Source organism: Sander vitreus, chromosome 5 (genome assembly GCF_031162955.1).
Source record: "Sander vitreus isolate 19-12246 chromosome 5, sanVit1, whole genome shotgun sequence".
Classification (NCBI taxonomy): Eukaryota; Metazoa; Chordata; class Actinopteri; order Perciformes; family Percidae; genus Sander; species Sander vitreus.
In genome coordinates this window covers 571,916-592,411 of record NC_135859.1, presented here as the reverse complement: position 1 = coordinate 592,411, position 20,496 = coordinate 571,916, and the positions used below count along the sequence as shown (strand labels likewise).

Sequence of the window (20,496 nt, the reverse complement as noted above, 5' to 3'; positions counted from 1 at the left end):
CAAACAAGGTCATGGGAACCAGTTCCCTCCAGCCAGCAGTGAGCTGTAGCTGTGTTAGCATAACACACAAAAAACACAATACAAGTCCATGTGTCAAATATCCTTCTGCACTCTTCTTCACAGCTCTGTCTTATGACCATACTAAGAGGCATGGACATGTAGAAAATATGAATATAGATAGCTTTCAACTAGAGATGTTCCGATACCGATACCAGTATCGGTATTGGCTCCAATACTGCCTAAAACGCTGGTATCGGTATCGGGAAGTACTGGAGTTTATGCACCGATCCGATACCACGTAATAAAGCCCTAAAGAAAATCTACGTTAAAGTAGTTTATTTATGTTCTTTTTCCGTTATAACTGACTGTCAAACTGGAGAATAAAAGAACGTTCTGTGGCATTCATGTTTCACAAAGAGTTTAACCTGAGCCAGACTGACAACAAAGATAGAAATCATATCACATCCATACAGGGATAGTAGTATACAGTTGTTAAAACATAATAAAATATATGACACACTGGTATCGGATCAATACTCGGTATCGGCCGATACGCAAGTTCAGGTATCAGAATCGGTATCGGGAAGCAAAAAATGGTATGGGACCATCTCTAGTTTTAACCCTTCATCAGCAGGTTCAACATGGTAAAGTCTGACATCAATCTCCATTCATTTAAAGAACCACAGCAGTGGTTAGGCATGCTTTACAGCCACTCACATATACTTTACATCAGGGGTCTTCAACATTTTTAGGCCAAGGACCCCTTAAAACTGAAAGAGAGACGGAGTAAGGACCCACTACTACTGTAAATACTCTATACTGTATGAAATTAAGTTGCATGTTAAACTGGGCCAGATGGATGAAAATGAATGGTTATATATTATTTATATTGTGTTTTAATGTTAAACATACATGTGGAAGACACCAGTGAATCCTTAAGCTTAACTGTATGGCTACCATAGTGGCTACCATATCTATAGTAAGCTTATCTTCAATGTGTAAATTAAATGTTGTTTTTTCACAAATGGGCCAATTTATCTTTGCTAATAACAGGTAGGATTCATATTATTGTATATTTTCAGACGTATCTGATTTTTTGAAAAAAGAAACTAAAAAAAAACAACAACAAAAACACATTCTTAACATAACTTGGCGGCCCCCCTGCACTAACTCTGTCATGGACCCCCCCCCCCATTGAATATCTGTGCTCTACATTACTGCTGACTAAATCTCAGGATACTTTCCATTCATTCCAGTAGACTGTGACAATCAGCCTGCAGACTGGACCACTTGAGAAAGGGAACACCACAGTGACTCAAATACACTAAAACATTAGGTTGCTAATTTTACGTTATACTGAAATGAATGGAAAACAATGTCTGCTTGAACAGAATGAAGACATAATCAGAATTAACAAATCAATACTGCCCAGCTTAGAGTGCTGCAGCGGTTATTGCTGCTGTATCTGCTGCCGCTGCACTGGATCACTCCTGCTCTCAATGACGGAACCAGGAGATAATAGAACATGGTGAGATTTAGGGGTGGGAAGAAAAATCTAAAATCCTATGTATCGTGATTTTTTGCAAGAATTTTTTAAATCGACTCTTTTCCCTAGAATCAATATTTTTACGTATTTATTTTTTACCAGTGATTGACCTAAATATGTTCTGTTTATACGGTGCCACCGACAGCGACTACATCAGATCTGTTTCTAACAGAAGATCCGTGTTATGTTCTTCTTTACAAAGTCAATAAATGTCAGACTGACTGACTGACATGTGATGTCATTCTTCTTAGTAATGTCTCATGATAGATTGTCTCTAGAAGTGTATCATTCAATTTTTGTTTTTGTTAAAGAAGAAAAAGATAATCCCAATACTATCGAATAACAATACTTCTAGAATCACAATAAATGAAAATCACAACACAAATCCAATCAGCACCCATGTATCGGGACAAAAGCCTATCGTCTCAGCCTTAGTGAGATTAGCAGCAGCCATTTGTTCCGTTCTTCATTGTATTAGCTCGGAGCAGTCCACCAATAAGGAGTGAGTGTTGTCCCTTCACAGCACTGTCCTTGTGTTCAGACAACGAAGCACTACTGTCTTCTGTCTACCACACACAGCTCTTTATTTACATCACCATTCTGCACTTTGTTTAGTCTTCTCATTCATTCTGCCTTCATTATGCTGCCATCTGACCTGCTTCATATTCAGGAATGCATTCATCATTATTATCATAATGCACATGGTAACTATCTCGGACTGATCACAGTGTGTGTGTGTGTGTGTGTGTGTGTGTGTGTGTGTGTTCGGGGGGGCACTATGTGATGACAGAGACTGAACAAAGGACAGATTGTCTGGACAAAACATTAGCAAAAACACTCGGTCCACGTGGAAACAAAGCTAAACATGTTCCCTTTAGAGACTATTGGACTTCAGATGAGAGAGCACGGACACCGGGTACCAAACTGTGCAGTGTGTGTGCACTCACATATTTGTTCCTTCATGCACTTCCTGCTAACCGGTCTTAGATAAGCAGACGTGACAGTACCTGACAGGTTTGGAGAGAGGGGATGTTGAACATACTGAAGGTCACCAGTAAACTACAGTTATGGCCTCTGGGATTCTCCACTGTCAGTGTTTGGTAGGTGTCCAGACACCTGGGACACATGGTGTCTAAATGAGTGCTGCAGTATTTGATTGTCTGAAGTAACAACAGTTTGTGTATTGTATTGTGTATTAATGAGTACACAACTGTTTCATATTTAAGCCTTCGTAGGTTTGCATGAGCCTGATGAGGTTAGACAGTGAAACATTCCTGATCAGACATTATTTCAGGGTGTGGGCTAATTACTGCAGACATTTTGTGGTTTATATTTTCTGGCTTAGTTGATATTTGCAGGAATTTGGCTGTTATCCTGCAGGTTGAAGGGACAGCTGCAGGGAGAAGGAGAGAGGAAACATGACCAGATCAGATAGGCGTGACAGAGGGAAGGAGAGACAGTGGTTGTGTGTGTGTGTGTGAGACAGAGGGACAGAGCTATGAAACATTATCATCACTGGAGATCACCTTGATTACTATCATGTAGCAACACGCAGGGCTATTCTCTATTCTTGTAGATTGAGCATGTTCAAGATGTGAGCGCAAACAGGATTTACAAACTCCTGACCCAGCTTAGTGAAACACACCCCTTTCTGTCTCGCTAACAACACAAGCGGTCCAGGAACTAGATTTCAGGATAATGAAAAGTGAGGTCAATAACTCATATTTTTTGCTTTGGTCACAGGGTTTCCCAAAGGAAATGTATTAACGTTGTTGCTAAGTGCTGCTATTTATACTTTTCATTCTTCTTAACTTGTAAGAAATTCTGATGTTTTTCTTTTTCCCTAATATGTTAATTAATAGTAACACCTGTGCTTTTTCTATGTCAAAATGTTTTACAAAACTAAATATATAAAGGTAATCACACTGTTGCATGCACAGGCCACCAACATTTTCTGATAATAATAACAATAATACTAATAATATTATGCATCCTGGTCCAATGAATTTGTCATCTGCTGGATCTACAGACGTAACGAGACTCAAATCTGGCTTCAGAAACAGCAGGTCACGGTCTACCAAAGACGTACTGATAAATGATTTGATTTGGTGGTGTTGCTTTAATCTACACATACAATATATATATTTTTGATTTAACCCCCAATCGTAATATTAAATTCAACTCATTTGAGGCCCCTTGTGGCCCCAGACCTTGTTACTCACTTGGATGAGATTTCTTTCTGGCAGTTCTTGATACTGAGTGTCCATACTGTCATTTTACTATGTTCTGTACACACACCATCTATTTCCTGTCCTGGGAGAGTGATCCTCCTCAGTTGGTTTCTTCCATTTCTCCCTGTTAAAAGTTTTTGGGGGTAGGTTTTCCTGATCTGAATCAAGTCTAAGGTCAGACTGTAAAGCCCCTGGAGTCAAATGTGTGGTATTAAGCAATATAAATAAAATTGACTTAACTATACAGCTCTTTCTTCCCTCTCTGCTTTCTAGAAGCAGAAGTGAGTCTGTCCATTGTTCTGTGTCTGACCTCAGAGCAGCTTCCTCTGTCTTCCTCCCCTCACACACTGACCTCTCTCTGCTTCCTAAATTATGTTTTAGATGACTTCATGTTGTGCCAGAGGGTTCTGTTCAAAAAGCATCTGACATGTTTCTGTTTCTTCCATCATTTTTATGTTCATGGAAGGGCTGTCTGAGAGACTTCACTGATATCTCTCACACACAAGCACTTTTTTTATTACATATATTTGTCTGTACATAGTTAAATGTTTGTGTGCACCTTGTTTAGCTTTGTTGTCCATTTTTTAGCTGTATGTCTATGTCACATTTCTTGTATGTGTTCACATACTGTTGCACCAGGCTGGATTACCAACAGGGCCCTAGAAGCCCCACATTCACTGTGTCTCTATTGGTTGTACATCATTGGATTCATTAAAAAAATATATTTAGGGATTTCCACCTATAAAGTCCACTATAAAGTATGGCAGGTCTTCCATACTTTGGATCAAGTATACCTCGGCTCTCAGTCGGTATTGGGCTCACATACTCACAATTAATTGATCAACAGAAAGACAGACACAGACAGACACACACACACATGGTGCATTCAAAAACTCTGTAAAGCGTCCTTCCTGTTATTTCACAGTAATTACAGTGTTTAATTTCTCAGATTAACATCCTGTCCCGACAGGATGAGACTTTGATTTCTACGCCGCTTTCAACTCCGTAAATTGAAGAGCTGCTGACCTGTAAACATGGCTGCTGAAAGAGCACAGTGTACCATGTCAAGGCTTTTCAAAGATGTGTACCTAAACACGACTCCAGAATCACTTCAACTGTTACTGAACCATTATGTGGTGCAGAGATGACTCTATAAAAAGTACACAAGACGCTACAACTGCTGTTTTTGTGCCAATGTTTCTGCACTACTGTAGGCTGCCTTCCCTTCAACTACAGTCTGTGTACTGTGTTATGGTGCTGATTGCATTGCTGAATTCTAAACTGGATGAGCTGGAAAACAACATGAGACAGCTGTCCCGTATTAACATTACACACACACACACACACACACACAGTAACGTATGCAGGTGTGGTGATGCCTACTGTATTAAAGGAGGCTTGTCCATGCAGTACAGAGTGGACGCAGCCACAGTGACTACACCATTCCCCAGAAGGACACGCAGCTCTTGGAGAGTTTGAGCAGCATATATACTGTATTAGGGGTGTGCAAAAACATTGATTGAAATTTGAATCGAGATTCAAGCTCTACGGATTCAAAATTGATTCATAGAATTCCAAAAATCGATTCATATTTTTTTTTTCTCGTTTTGGCACTATTGTCCTGAAATAACGTTGTATTCACACTGACGCCTGGGCACTCTTGTCATAATCAGAAGAACGAGTGCAGCGGAGTAGGCCTGGAACATGCATTTAATGTTTCAATGTTATAGGGGCTTTCTGACCGGAGGGATTTTTGCAGTTCTTAGAACTAAACGTTCCTAGAACACTTTTTTCGTCGTGTTCCGACAGGAAAAATTTGGGGATTTTTAAGTTCCTCTGGCCGCTGTAGCGTACTTTTTTAGCTCCTACTCCAGAGCAGGGTCTTTTTCCCTTTTTCCTAGGTGGACTTGATTGGTTGAACTTATAAGGCCCACCCACTGCCAACTCGGAACTTGCAAACAGAGCAACAACCAACAACGGGACATTTTTAACAATTTTCACCATCTTATTCATCATTAAATTCACTTCTGACAACGTTTTTAGGCGAGAAATTAACTGTTTAGATTTTGAATATAGGCAGTCTTGCGAAAATTGATGCTGAATTGACAATTTGCTTCAAAGTTTTCGGAGTTGAGAAGCTCTATGAAGTGAGGAGACAGCCAGCAAGCGCCTGCCCCGGCTTCTAGCTCGTCGCTGGGCCAGTCCTGCTCCGACACCTCGCTGTGAGCTGGAGGTCTCTCAGACCGCTCTCGTCAATAAGAGGCTTTTATTTTGCCGTTGACGGTTCGTTTGTTTAAATATCACAACACATGTCCATCATAAGATTAACGGGAACCTGTGGTTAACTGTCTTTTCGGAGGTAAACTCTACAAGCGTGTCCTGTGGCTCGCCGGCCGACACACACACACACACACACACACACACACACACACACACACACACACAGGCGGGGTCTGTTCCGAGTATAATAAAGCCCCGTCTGTGTTGAGCAAAACATTACGTGAATTACTACGAGAATGGATGGAATTCTGCTTTGTTGTTGTTGTATGTGGCGCTAAGGTCTAGTGATGATGTTTTAAAGACCGTTGCGTGCTTGCGTCACTCCCTTACCCCTCCTACCAGTCCATATGGCCACTTGGACGTAGACCAGCTTCTGTTTCTGCAAAAGAATGTACAGATTCCAGCCAGTGGTGGACTATGAACTGGTTATATACACACACACCTAAATGTGTATCCATTATGTGATTCTTACACATCACAAAAGTTCTGTTGAATGGACTGTAGTTGCCACAGCTCTAAAAAGAAAGGGCCTAATTTTAGGAAGTTCAATGTGCCCAGTCGAGTTTACATTTCAACAGTCAACCTGGTAGCTGAAGTACTCCTTAAACCACATTTTGCAGTATTTTATTCTTTTTATTCAACAGTTTTATACTTGAATTAAATGTATTTGAAAGCTGGCCAAAGCTTGGCACTTTTGCAGTTTTTAGTTGCAGAAGTTTTTATTTTTGTATGAAGACATATAAAGTAATATCAAACTACATTTAATTTGTTGTGTTTCTTTTCTTTTAAATTGTATGTCTACTGCAATCACATGGGAAAAGTAACTACATTTACATACTGTGAATCATTTTTTGGAATCGAGAATTGTTTTTGAATCGAAAATCGATATTGAATTGAATCATGAGCCTAAAAATCGGAATTGAATCGTGACATTTTCTGAATCATACACAACTATACTGTATACTTTGAAAATCCAAAATAGGCCGTGAATACTAGTTTCCAAACCTTAATTGTGCCCAGAACAAATCTTTTTTTTTCATGGAACATGACAACAACCTTCTGTAATGCCAAGTGTTTCCCATCGGAGCAGGAAATGTTTTGGAGGCAGATAGTTGTGTTTGCAAGCTCTGACAGCTTGTGTGACGATATCCCACCACTGATAATGATGACAGGCTCTATCCCAGAGATCATATCTAATGCTATGAACGTTTGATAAATGCGGGCCTGAGGCAGCAGTGGGGAGTACTGTGGTCTGGTCTGGGCCTCAGGACTCAGGGTGTGGTGGCGTGGAAACACAGGGGAAGCAGCCTGTAAACCATCACTCCCTCTTCCTGTAATTCCACAGATAACGTCTTCTTAGTCATGTTCACGGACAGGAAACAACAATCTGTGATGCACACGCACACACACACAATCCTGACCTGTACCCTTCATGACTCACAGGCAAATGCACATTCAAATATCCACACTAAATCAGCAGCCATAGGAGCAGCCATACTGTCTGCATCTAGTTCAAATAGTATTTGCCAAAGGTGATATTAATGTACGGGTGCGTTTCCTTGGGAGGGATTTGACTTTTAGTGTAGACCAGTTTCCCAGAAAACCTTATCTCAGATCTCTTCTCCTTGAGCCAGACTTCAGTTAGAAAAGATACAAGTTGACCTCAGAAACAGACCCAAACCTCCCCAAACAACTGAATACACACAGATCAAGTTACAACTCGACTAAGAGTCTGCCACCATGCTGTACACACCAGTTGTTTGAGCTAAATGCTAACATCATCATGACAATGCTGGCACGTTGATGTTTAGCATATGTTTGCCATGTTCACCATATTAGTATAATGTGTCTGTATGCTCATATTTGCATTATACACAAGTACAGCTGAGGCTGATGGGAATGTTTTGCAGGTATTTAGCCATAAACCACTAAGTATTGGCCACCCGCTCAACCCGTGCATCACCCTCCTCTCCTCTGGCCGCAGATACAGACAACCAATCTGCAAACAAACACTCTTTAGGAGTTTTGTGCCCTCAGCCATGAGTAGACTTGTGTTGTAATCTTCTTGTTTCTTTATACAGTAGTAGGGCTATAGATATATATACACACACATACATACATTATATATATATATATATATATATAAAAAATAATCGATTAATCGGATAACAAATAGTTTTGCTTTATAGTAAATAGCCCCTATACAAAAGAGGTCTCCTCTTTAGAAAGAGCAACATTTTTATTGCTTAAAGCTATAGTGTGTAGTTTCTGTCTCCCCCATGAGGAATTCTAAGTAATGACAACAACACTGTTGACAGCATGACAAGTCTTCCATAACCGCCCCCCCTCCTCCACACAGTTACTAGTAGCCAAGGAGGACACAGAGGATTAAAAAACATGATGGACTCTTCAGAAGAGGTCATTATCTTCAGTTGAGTTTCTGCGCGGGGAAAGTCACCGGACGCCACAGTCTTAATTAGCTTTGTAACAACTCATTTGGCAATGGCTTGAATGTGACGTTCATTAATATCAAAATGTTAAAGTTTTTTTTGTTTTGTTTTTTAAATAATACAGATATCTATATTTTAATAATGAGAGTGCATTGTTAGTCCTACTTCCTGCCTTTCACTGAGTCAGCTTTCCACTCTTGATTTCAGACAGACAGCATTACAAAACAAAAGCCGTCAGTATTTCTCTGTTAGATTCTCTGTCTGACAGAATCTAAAACAGAAATCCAATTAATTTGCAATTTATTGCATGACATAAGTATTTGATACATCAGAAAAGCAGAACTTAATATTTAGTACAGAAACCTTTGTTTGCTATTACAGAGATCATACGTCTCCTGTAGTTCTTGACCAGGTTTGCACACACTGCAGCCGGGATTTTGGCCCACTCCTCCATACAGACCTTCTCCAGATCCTTCAGGTTTCGGGGCTGTTGCTGGGCAATACGGACTTTCAGCTCCCTCCAAAGATTTTCTATTGGGTTCAGGTCTGGAGACTGGCTAGGCCACTCCAGGACCTTGAGATGCTTCTTACGGAGCCACTCCTTAGTTGCCCTGGCTGTGTGTTACGGGTCGTTGTCATGCTGGAAGACCCAGCCACGACCCATCTTCAATGCTCTTACTGAGGGAAGGAGGTTGTTGGTCAAGATCTCGCGATACATGGCCCCATCCATCCTCCCCTCAATACGGTGCAGTCGTCCTGTCCCCTTTGCAGAAAGGCATCCCCAAAGAATGATGTTTCTACCTCCATGCATCACGGTTGGGATGGTGTTATTGGGGTTGTACTCATCCTTCTTCTTCCTCCAAACACAGCGAGTGGAGCTTAGACCAAAAAGCTCTATTTTTGTCTCATCAGACCACATGACCTTCTCCCTTTCCTCCTCTGGATCATCCAGATGGTCATTGGCAAACTTCAGACGGGCCTGGACATGCGCTGGCTTGAGCAGGGGGACCTTGCATGCGCTGCAGGATTTTAATCCATGACGGCGTAGTGTGTTACTAATGGTTTTCTTTGAGACTGTGGTCCCAGCTCTCTTCAGGTCATTGACCAGGTCCTGCCGTGTAGTTCTGGGCTGATCCCTCACCTTCCTCATGATCATTGATGTCCCACGAGGTGAGATCTTGCATGGAGCCCCAGACCGAGGGAGATTGACCGTCATCTTGAACTTCTTCCATTTTTCCAATTGCGCCAACAGTTGTTGCCTTCTCACCAAGCTGCAGGCCTATTGTCCTGTAGCCCATCCCAGCCTTGTGCAGGTCTACAATTTTATCCCTGATGTCCTTACACAGCTCTCTGGTCTTGGCCATTGTGGAGAGGTTGGAGTCTGTTTGATTGAGTGTGTGGACAGGTGTCTTTTATACAGGTAACAAGTGTTGGACTGCACTTAAACTCTCACCAACCTTGAAATAATGTGACAATATTAATGTAATTTGGTGAGAGTGGGTGCAGACTCTGGTGGTCTTTAGCCTGGAGTTTGACCTGCAGATGACTGCATCTGTTATGACAATCAGAGCGGACAGCAAGCGAAGAGTTCACTGTACAGTGCAACTCGTTCCATCTCATATGACAATAAAGCTGTGAATCGTCAATCCTGAATGATTGTGTGCCTTCACAATGTTTATTCAGTGGTCATGGAAATATGTCTAATATTTTTCATGATAAGCTGAGCTGTTAAATAAGAGCTTCACACTGATTGGCTGGTTTGGACACTATGGGAGACCTACGGAAGCCCAGAGAGGCAAGCGTGGAAAAAATTAATTCTGGTGATCCATTTTCTGAGTCTGATCTAAATAGCTTTCTCTCCTGTGTTTGTGACTTAGGAAGAGGTAAACAAGGTTTTGCCAGGATAATCTTTATAAGATCTTTAAACAAAAAACTCATCTGTAAAAACTAAGTATAGTCAGGTACATTTCTTTTTGTGTTTGTTGTTTTAATACTCATTTCGGCCACAAGAGGCTGAAGTGCACCACTCCCCCATGTTCTGTTCTAAATTGGACTGGAAGATTCATGGTTCCTTCCAGGGGCCCGTTTCAGGAAGGAGGTTTACCAAACTCTGAGTCTGACCCTGATGTCTGAGCTGATTTACCCTGAGATGGGAAACTCTGAGTTTCTGGTTCCAGAACAGCTGATTAGAGTTGGTTCAATCAACTCAGAGTATGTTCACGCACGTGCACCACCACAATATAAAGGCAGCATGAATGGAGCCATGATACTACGATTCACCATGGCAACAAACACAAACAAACGGATTGGCAGAAATACTCATGAGCACACACAGCGATTTGAACATATGTTTCGTTAAAAAAGCAAGACAGCGGCTGCTGCAAAAAAGTTTTTAAATTTGCGTGGGAGAAATTTGCTGCTACAGTAAATGCGTAAGTTCCAATACAGTGTATTAATATCATATTTAATCATAAGTATAATATTACTGGTGAAATGGTATTGAACCTATAATCTATTTCATTTAGGTGCAATACTGCGGGCGAAAAAGTCCTATTCCCATTCTGAGGCTGCAGCACCTTCATTAAGAGAATTATAATTCATAATCTTTTATTTCAAAGGGTTTCCATCATTCTCCTGCAATACTGTTGAACTCCTTTTTAATGGCTCTTACTGGTTTCTGTCCAGGGAACATTACACAAACGTTTAAAAAACATTTCAGAGCGAGTCACAATGTAAAAAAAAATAATCTGCTTTGATGTAGAGCATGTCCACGATGGGTGGCGTTAGTGATATGAGGATGATAAGGTTATGTAAGCTACATAACTGATAGACTGGGAAGAAAAACCATACCGCTCAAATAGGAAGTTATCTGGAAATGAAAATGAGTCGGGGCTTCAATATCATCTCCTGCCGTATGTTTAACTCCCTGTGAAGTAATAGGCTACAGCTTCTTCATCAACGGGACCGTCGACAAAAGGAAATGCTATGTTTTGTGAAAAAACGTTTTATAGTCTGCCTAACATGGTTAATAAATCAACCCTGTTTTTTTTTTTATTCATGCAGATAAACTGTGCTAAAATGCGGCTGATACAGACTGAATGAATGAATGAGGAAATGAATGAGCGCGGTGTCAGAGGGAGGAGACTGAGGGAAGAAAACCTGCTCCCGACCAGGTTAGGTTCACAGGCTCAGTTACCATAGTAACTGACTCTGAGGTTAAGTTACCTCTCTTTCTGAAACAGAAAACCCAGAGTTACCCTCATCTCAGGGTTAACTAACTCAGAGTTTTCACTAAACCTGCTTTCTGAAACGGACTCCAGGTGAGATTCAATTTCTCCATGCACTCTAAACACACGGTACATATATTGTAGTGGCTATACATTACTGTCATGTCTTTCTTTTGGCTAGAAGTGTATTTTAATCGGCGATAATCTGCTGTTCGCATTATCTCTCACATGAAATAAAACATGAATGATTTTAGAAAATGGGGTAGTGGTGCACTTCAGCCTCTCGTGGCCGAAATGAGTATTACAAAAACACAATACAATTATCCTGACCAAAAAAAATCAATATTCACCTGCCAAAGTTTTTTGGGATTTTCACTTGTTTCACAGATGAAAACAAATAAAGACAGGAGAGAAAAACAATGTAGATCAGAATTCTTTTTCACACTTGCCTCTCAGGACTTTCGTAGACAAAGAAGAAGCTTACATTTGGTTCTTTTACATAAGTTTTGTAAGATTGTAAAATGTGTCGATTTGTAAAATTGCCCAATATCCATCAGTCCTTTCTGAAAAATATATGTATCCAGGGCTCCAGACTGCGACCCAAACTTGAGAGTGTGCGATGGAATTTTACATCCAGTCGCACATGTGCGACCAGTAAATATGCCCCCTTTTTTACACGTTAAACGTCAAAATTTCGGTACCTGAGAGTGCGTAAGCTCAAGCTTATCTGTCCTCTCTGAAAATTGACAGAGAGCGGAGCTCTGACACAAACACACACACGCACAGCTGCGGACGGTGCAAACTACGTCGGCTCTGCAGTTTTGTTGAAGTCACAGTGAGTCACAGAAATGCTGATAAAGTGGTTACAAGTGTGGTTACAGTTTTTCAAAACTCCACGCAGACAGCGTTTGCTGCAATATGATATTAATGGCGAGCCAAAAGCGGTCGCGGTGCTGTTGACGTTACACTTCCTAAGCAGGCACAACAGTGGTTTGTGTGCCCTGGGGACTGACTGACAGGCTGAGGTTGTAAGGCAAGGAAACTTTATCTCTACAGCAGCTTTCAGCAACAAGGCAACTCAATGTGCTTTACATGAAACATTAAAGAGAAATTAAAAACGGTCATGAAAATAAAACAGGCTAAAAAATATTATACAAATACAAGAATAAAAGTTACAGTGAGTAAGAAATGAATAATTATTCAATTTAATAGGTTGTAGGGATGGGTTTGGGAGGAGGAGGATTTGGTTTAATTAATAAAATAACATGTTCTAAGTACATAGGATAAATAGGTTTGACAATAATTTTTACAACTGAAATAATCGTTTCGTAATTATAGAGGGAAAGTATCAAAGAAACAAAAAACTGAATTTCAGGTATCGGTACCGATATTGGTTCAGTAGTAGCCTAAACAATGCATGTTGCATTTTAAGTTGAAATCATTGTAATTGTAGAGTAGAGCTGGTATATATATATATATATATATATATATATTTATATTTATTTATTTATTTATTTATTTTTTTTCATGACATTTTTCCATGCCAACGATGGGGCTGTTGGTTAACCTTCTATGTTGCATCTTCAAAAGTGACACTGAATTTGAAACAGCACATTGTAATTTTTGCATCTATTATCAAAGTATTTATTAGTAATACAGGGGAAATTAGTAGAAATGTGAATAGTTGGTTAGCATGTTGATTTACGGTGTGTGCCGCTAAATTTTCTGGTTGCGCCCCTAAAATGTTCAGTTGGGGGCCACTGTGCTCCTAGTGAAAAAAGTTAATCTGGAGCCCTGTGTATACATAATTCCCTGATATTGCATACTTGTACGACTACTCGGTATTCTTGTCTCAGACAGCCTACTTCTTGTGGCGCCAATAGCAGCTACTAGAAACCAGTCCAGAGAGTCCTAACAGGGGGAGCAGGGGGATGGATGTTGCTGCAGACAGGATATTTTAAGTATGTGAACTGATCTGAGTGGGTGAGGGTGGGGGTTGGAATGCCGAAGAAAGGAAGCGTTGTTGTTATCCACAGCATTAATGGGCCAACACTCAGAGTCCCTAACACTGGAGTACAGGGCATCAAGGGTATGAGCATTTGTCTGTGCGTGCGTGAGTGCGTGCGTGCGTGCATGCGTTTGTGTGTTGGAATTCATGACTGGCAGTGAAGCAGAAGAGCTAAGGTAGGCTATGCTAAGTGGCATGTCATTAAGTTGCATGAGAGGAGCATATCAGTCCCACTGGGCAGAGATACTGCTGGCTCATCGTACTGAGGCCAAGCATGCCAAAACATTCAGTCAACTGCAACTCTTAGGAGGCTAACAACATGCAAGCATTGCTACCATGAAAGTTTTATGGGATTTTCATACGGTCAAACAAATAAAAACTGTGCGTACTGGTCACTATGGTTCATTATAAAATCCCAGTGCACCATTGAGTCTCTCCTGACTTGCTGATGTCAGAGTCACAGTGGACCGCAATGGAGGAGTTTGCACCAGCGTCTGGTCCAAAAGTAGTTCAGCCACAAATATTCAGCAGCGGAGCTGAGAGCGAGAGGCCTGCTGCACTGTATCATGCTGCTCTCCATTTATCACATTTCATGTTTTAGAGTTGAGTCTCGAGCTGTCAGGATATCAGATCTACATGACTATACAGTAGTGGCTAAAAGAATTCACAACAACAATATTAACGGGACATCTATAAAAAATAAATAAATAATCCTATCAGTCAAATTCATCTTTAACTTTGTTTAGCAAAGGATTATCTACACATTGTGGCTGAGATAAGCACTTTTATGTACACATGCCCAGTCAGAAACCTGGGCCAAAACGTAGCAACACATTTTTTTGAAACTAAAACGGGGGTGCGTTGAACACCCCGTTGTGTGCTCTGGCTTTTTATTACAACGGGTTTACAGACACGTCTCTGCTGATAGGGTATCACCTGCAACACACCAACCAAACGAGAGAAAACATATCTCAAAGCCCGTTGCACACCATTTCACACCGTTCCAATGAAACCTGTTGTTCAACACGGACACCGTAGCGATACGGTGCAAACCGTTTTGAGATTGAACATGCCCATGGCCTCTGATTCGTCAATGCATCATGAGATACATCTTGCCCTCTGCACTCTGAATCTACTTCATGTGTGCATTGTGTGCTCATTTTCTACATTTTATGACACCAGGCTTTGGATGCTGTTTTAAGTCCTGCCCACATGCAGAGAACAGCAAGAGACCAGCGCTGCACCAAATGTAGTCTTCCCTGGTCTCAGCTTGGGTTTCAGCAGTGCACCACGCCCTTGGCCTCTGAACCCATTCCCCAGCCACAGGGCAGTACCAATAAACGCTAAACACAGACACACATAGATATAAAGACACACAGGAATCTTATCAGTCAGCCACTCCCAGCAGCTGTCCAAGCCCATCTGGCACAGTCAGTGGTCAGGGAATATCTGGAATATCTTGAAACTTCAAGTAGTGTATTGAAGTACATATCCTCAATCAGTTATCTTGGAAATTCAGAGAATATGGTGAAAGTTTCTCATCTGGGCCACACTGGGAAGCTTGGTGTTAAGGTGCTGGCACACCAGGCAAACTGCAAAGAACTAGTGTCAATGAAGGCTGACTGCAGCATCTCCTCACGTCTCCTGTGTCTTGGCAAAAAAGCTGCACGTACGTTCTGCGCCTGCGTGAGAAGAAATAACTCTCCATGCCAGCAGGCGGCGGAAATCTATTCGTCATTCAAAAAGGGAAACCAGATATACAAACCGTTTCTATGATACAAACAACAAAACACTGAATCAGCAGCAGCCGCACAGAGCCTACGGTCCCTCTGCTTCACTCCCCGCCAGGACGGCAATGGACATCGGGAGATGGCTAAAAAGACTGTCCATTTCCTGGGCTGTCATCCGTTCGCTCAGCAAAGAAGTCTCCCTGCGGTGGGGGCAGAGAGGAGGGACAGAGAGGCCACTGTGGCCACTGGCTAGTTAGCTAGCTTGCTAATTCCACCCAGCATGCCTTCGTGCTATAATGGCTACAGAAATTGAGCCTGACAATGTTGTCAAAAATCTGGCAAGTGTGTGAATGAAACATTAAGTTGTCATTAAGACATGTTTATGTTGAAATAAATATACCTATACAAGTAATTATGCATCACGTACGTTTGCCCTCTTACGGACATTATACACTTATAGTCAGTTTCTGAATGCCATTGGATGCATGTCATGTATGGGAGTGTATTTTAAAGTCAATTGAAATGTCATTGAAAATGACGGCATTGCTTTGATCAATACACAAGAAGGAGGCGGTGATTAAAGCTCCTAAAAACACACATTTTGACATGAATGACCAAAACATATCAATGTCAGCATTAGTTCATTTGCCTTACATTTTATGCAGAAAAGGCTAAAAAGACAAAGCCAGTTCAGGTGAAATGGTGGATGAGGGCAACAAGCACTGCAAGTGTAAACTGAGAGTGGGAGGAGTGAGGTAAGGCTCAGCAGAGCACACTTGTCTGATCCTGTTTGCACACTTGTAATGTTGACTGTCCTGATTTCACTAGCAAAAACCAACCGTGCAGGAGATAACAGGCAGTGACGAAATCAGCAGGCCGGAGATCAGAATCTTTAAGAACACCACACAATGTCAGATGTCTTCTCTGTCCAGACTATTAACAGAAACCTGTCTTTTAGATTGCAGAATAATAATCTGTCACAATGACTGGATCCAGCCTATGAATGTGAGGATGTGCTGCTTTGAATTGGAGTTTTCAGGAGTTTTGGACTGTTGCTTGGACAAAACAGGCTATCTGAAGACCTTACCTTGGACTGGGGGAAATTGTGATGGCATGTCTACTATTTTCTGACAATTAATCAACTTGGATATTTGAAATTAAAATGTCCAAAACAGAAAGCAGGGATATCCTGACTTTTAATCCATGGTGTGGGTCAAGCTACAAAAACTCTGGATATTATTATGGATACTGGAATCTATTTAATGCAATTTGATAGCTTCTTATGTTACACCCTCTCTGCCTGGTAAATGTACGAGTGTCTTTAAAGCCCTCAATAGCAGTGGGAAATAGGGAAATTATCCTGAAGACTCTGGACAGACCTGGTAAACCCAAACGGGTAGTGCGGGTAAATTGGGAACGTCTGGAGGAGGCCCCTGTCCGACAGACTTTCAACTCACACCTCCGGCGGAGCTTTTCGTGCATCCCTGTGGAGGCTGGGGGCATTGAACCCGAGTGGACAATGTTCAAAGTTTCCATTGCTGAAGCTGCGGTGAGGAGCTGTGGTCTTAGGGTCTTAGGTGCCTCAAGGGGCGGTAATCCACGAACACCGTGGTGGACACCGGTGGTCAGGGAAGCCGTCCGACTGAAGAAGGAGTCTTTCCGGGATATGTTATCCCAGACGACTCCGGAGGCAGTTGCAAGGTACCGAAGGGCCTGAAGGGCTGCAGCCTCTGCCGTGAAAGAGGCAAAGCAGCGTGTGTGGGAGAAGTTCGGAGAAGACATGGAGAAGGACTTTCGGTCGGCACCAAGGTGCTTCTGAAAACCGTTCGCCATCCTCAGGAGAGGAAGGGGAACCATCCAAGCTGTGTACAGTAAGGATGGGACGCTGTTGACCTCAACTGAGGAGGTAATAGGGCGGTGGAAGGAGCACTTTGAGGAACTCCTAAATTCGACTAATACGCCCTCTATGGTAGAGGCAGGTGGAGGTTGCTGAGGTAGTTAAACAACTCCACAGTGGCAAAGCCCCAGGAATTGATGAGATCCGTCCAGAAATGCTGAAAGCTCTGGGTGTGGAGGGGTTGTCTTGGTTGACACGCCTCTTAGTCTGGGACGGTGCCTAAGGAGTGGCAGACCGGGGTGGTGGTTCCCCTTTTTAAAAAGGGGGACCAGAGGGTGTGTGCCAATTACAGGGGTATCACACTTCTCAGCCTCCCCGGTAAAGTCTACTCCAAGGTGCTGGAAAGGAGGGTTCGGTCGAATTCAATAAACAATCAACAGTTTATTTGACAATGAAAATAATGGTAATGCAGCTGACATGATGTGTCCCCTGTTAGTGTTAGCATGAAGCTCCAACTGTCTCCGAGAGACATACAGATTATTCTGTGCAACAGCGCTCCTGTTTCCATGGATATAGTGCGTCAGTGTTTGGCTGTGCCAGCTGTTTCTATCTGATATGTGCCAGTGTGTGAATGCTCTCCCTGTTCACTGCCAGCAGCTGTGTTGGTGTGGATACGTCACTCAGGCTGAACTGGGCTCGCTGCTGCTAGAAGAAGCTGGTGAACCGAGCCCACTGAATCATGGGAGTATTGATAGAAAGCTGATGACACTCAGGATACTTGAGCTCCATTGAATTCTGGGAAGGTGATCATGGCTTCCAGTGAACAACAGTACAGTAGAGATGATACACTTCTCTCTCTGCAAGAAAGGAGAGGACTCAGCTGTGGCCTGATTCCATGTTCTATAATACATGAAGGTGGTGCGCTTCATTCAGCTGTCTGTCTGTGTGAATGAAACAGTGTAATGGCTGGATTAGACATGGCTCAGGAACGGGATGGATAAAGTGGATTGTGTTCAGTATGCATCACTGTTAAGTTCCTTTTAATTACATGAGAAGCATCTCATTGATCCAGACTCACTCACCCATCAGTCATTCAAAAAGAGTAAAAATTGGACTTTTCCTTTACTTGCTAAGATCAACAGATGACATCTACAGCGAGCTGCCTGGGTTCCTGGAGGCTCATCTCCGACACGAGCTCCCACTTCAGCTGATTCATTTTTTTCGCTCTTCAACTGCCAGTTCATCTACTTTTAGGTCGGACACTTCACTGTTTAAAGTGTACACACTTCGCTTCCAGCGCTTACACGCCAAAGGACAGTTCTTCTACTTCTATCTCTTACTGTCTTTCTTCTTACTGAGAGTTTGTCTGCTTTCAACTCTACTTACTCTTCAAATGACACATCAAACCCTTTCAGAATTCCAGCTACTTTGCTTTAACTTCAGCAGTAATTTCAAAAGTAAAGAATTAACATTTTAAGAAATGACCCATTTACAACTGCTTTTTTTCCTGTACACGGAAGCACACTTGTCTTCAGGATTATTTTACTTTAGTGTATTAAGTTTGAATGGAGACATACAGCTCAGACATACTGCATGTATTAATAATGAAAAGCAGGCTGAATCCAAGCCAAAATGTTAGAGTACCGTGGTTTGAAGAAGACTCTCCTGTCTGCCATAGTGTGATATCTCACACACACACACACACACACACACACACACACACACACACACACACACACACACGGCTTTCCCATTAAGGATGACCTATTAAGGATGACCATTAATCTGAGCAGCCTCTCTGGGCCCAACCAGCCCAGAAGGAGCCTCAGGGGGCTGTTGTTACTGTGTGGTTATCACCTCTCTGCGACAGTCACAGCAACATTAGGTACAATTATGTGCCTACTAAATGTTCAATAGCCCTTATTAAAAAAAAAAAAAAAACATGTTCACAATAGACAGTGCAACTATTGGCTTCTTCTGAAGCCAATGCAACAGAGAAAATATGTATTCTGTGTCCTGTGCTGTGTAGGTTTACGACGTCTTGTTTCCCTTCACAATTCACTGAACAGGTTGGGGTGCCTTTTATCACAGGCAGCATGACAGAACAGCCATCGTCATTCACATTTCCCTTCTGGTCTACTGATTACATCCAGTGACCTCCTAATCTCCAGGGAGCTTCCCCATCAAACCACAGCTGCCAATCTGGACAGGATTAGCATCACCGCAGGGTGTCACATCAACTCCCACCACTGGCTTTAGGCGAAAGTTGTCGCAGTTCTCTCAGGTTACAGGCTGATTAACACCTGGAAACACCAGCAGAGTCCATAATATGTTGCAGGCTTTCTATTGGCTGTCCTGAAACACAACAGGTGTACTGACCAACTGACTATTTGGCTGGCCAACACGCACCTCACAGCCTGAACCAAGTCGGCAGGTTGTAAACCACACATAGGATACGCACACACTTAACTTGGACAGTAAACAATGTAACAAAACGTGTTTACGTTATGGCCAAGTTACTAAATGTTACCAAATGTAACTTCACGCATGTCAAATTCAATACAGCGCCACTTACTCCGATATTTTCGCTCTTGCTCGGGTAAGAGGCCAGTCTTCCTCCGCCTTTCACCGCCGGCATCCTGCTTCTCCTCGGCTCGGCTGGACAGCAGCTGTGGCGTCGCGATTAAACCCAGAGCCGTGTGGATTCAGACGGTCGTTAGCGTAGCTTGGGCTAGTTTTTTGAAGTGAAACATATCTTAGTGACAGCCACAGTGCTCCGCCCTCCTCGCAGCCAGGCTGGGTTCCTCCAGGCGGACAGCCTACTGGAGCCAGCAGGCGGAAAGAGGGAGGTCCCGTCGGCTCACACACTACGACAACACAACAATCATGGAAACACACGTTTCCTGTTTCCTTAATTGGAAACATTGTTTTCTATCTGCCAACGGTCGTGTAAACATGTGGCAAACACCGCCACAGTGTGTCGGCGGTCGGGAATATCGACTAAACTGTAAATCTCATTTACTGTAGCACACTACATCGGCTACACACTTATTGCTTTTTTTCTGTTAAAGTCTCCGACATGCCCACGTCTCGTGTGTTTTTTCTTGCCACCAATCACACGCCAGAACCTGCGGTCAGAACCAATGACTGTATGGTCACAGAACCATATTTTTATACAGTCTAGGGT

At 42.3% G+C, this 20,496-nt stretch overlaps 1 protein-coding gene across 2 annotated transcripts in view; it reads right to left on the bottom strand.

Annotated features, from left to right (window-relative positions):
• tjp2b (tight junction protein 2b (zona occludens 2)) overlaps positions 1 to 20,146 on the bottom strand; it is a 77,620-nt gene extending 57,474 nt beyond the window's left edge. The window contains exon 1 of one of the 2 annotated variants that reach the window (XM_078249942.1): positions 19,885 to 20,146. In XM_078249942.1, coding sequence (XP_078106068.1) covers positions 19,885 to 19,947 — 63 coding nt within the window. In that variant the 5' untranslated portion in view covers positions 19,948 to 20,146. The remainder of the gene's footprint in view (positions 1 to 19,884) is intronic. The other variant, XM_078249944.1, reaches the window with a different exon arrangement.
• Between the last annotated feature and the right edge of the window lie 350 nt (positions 20,147 to 20,496).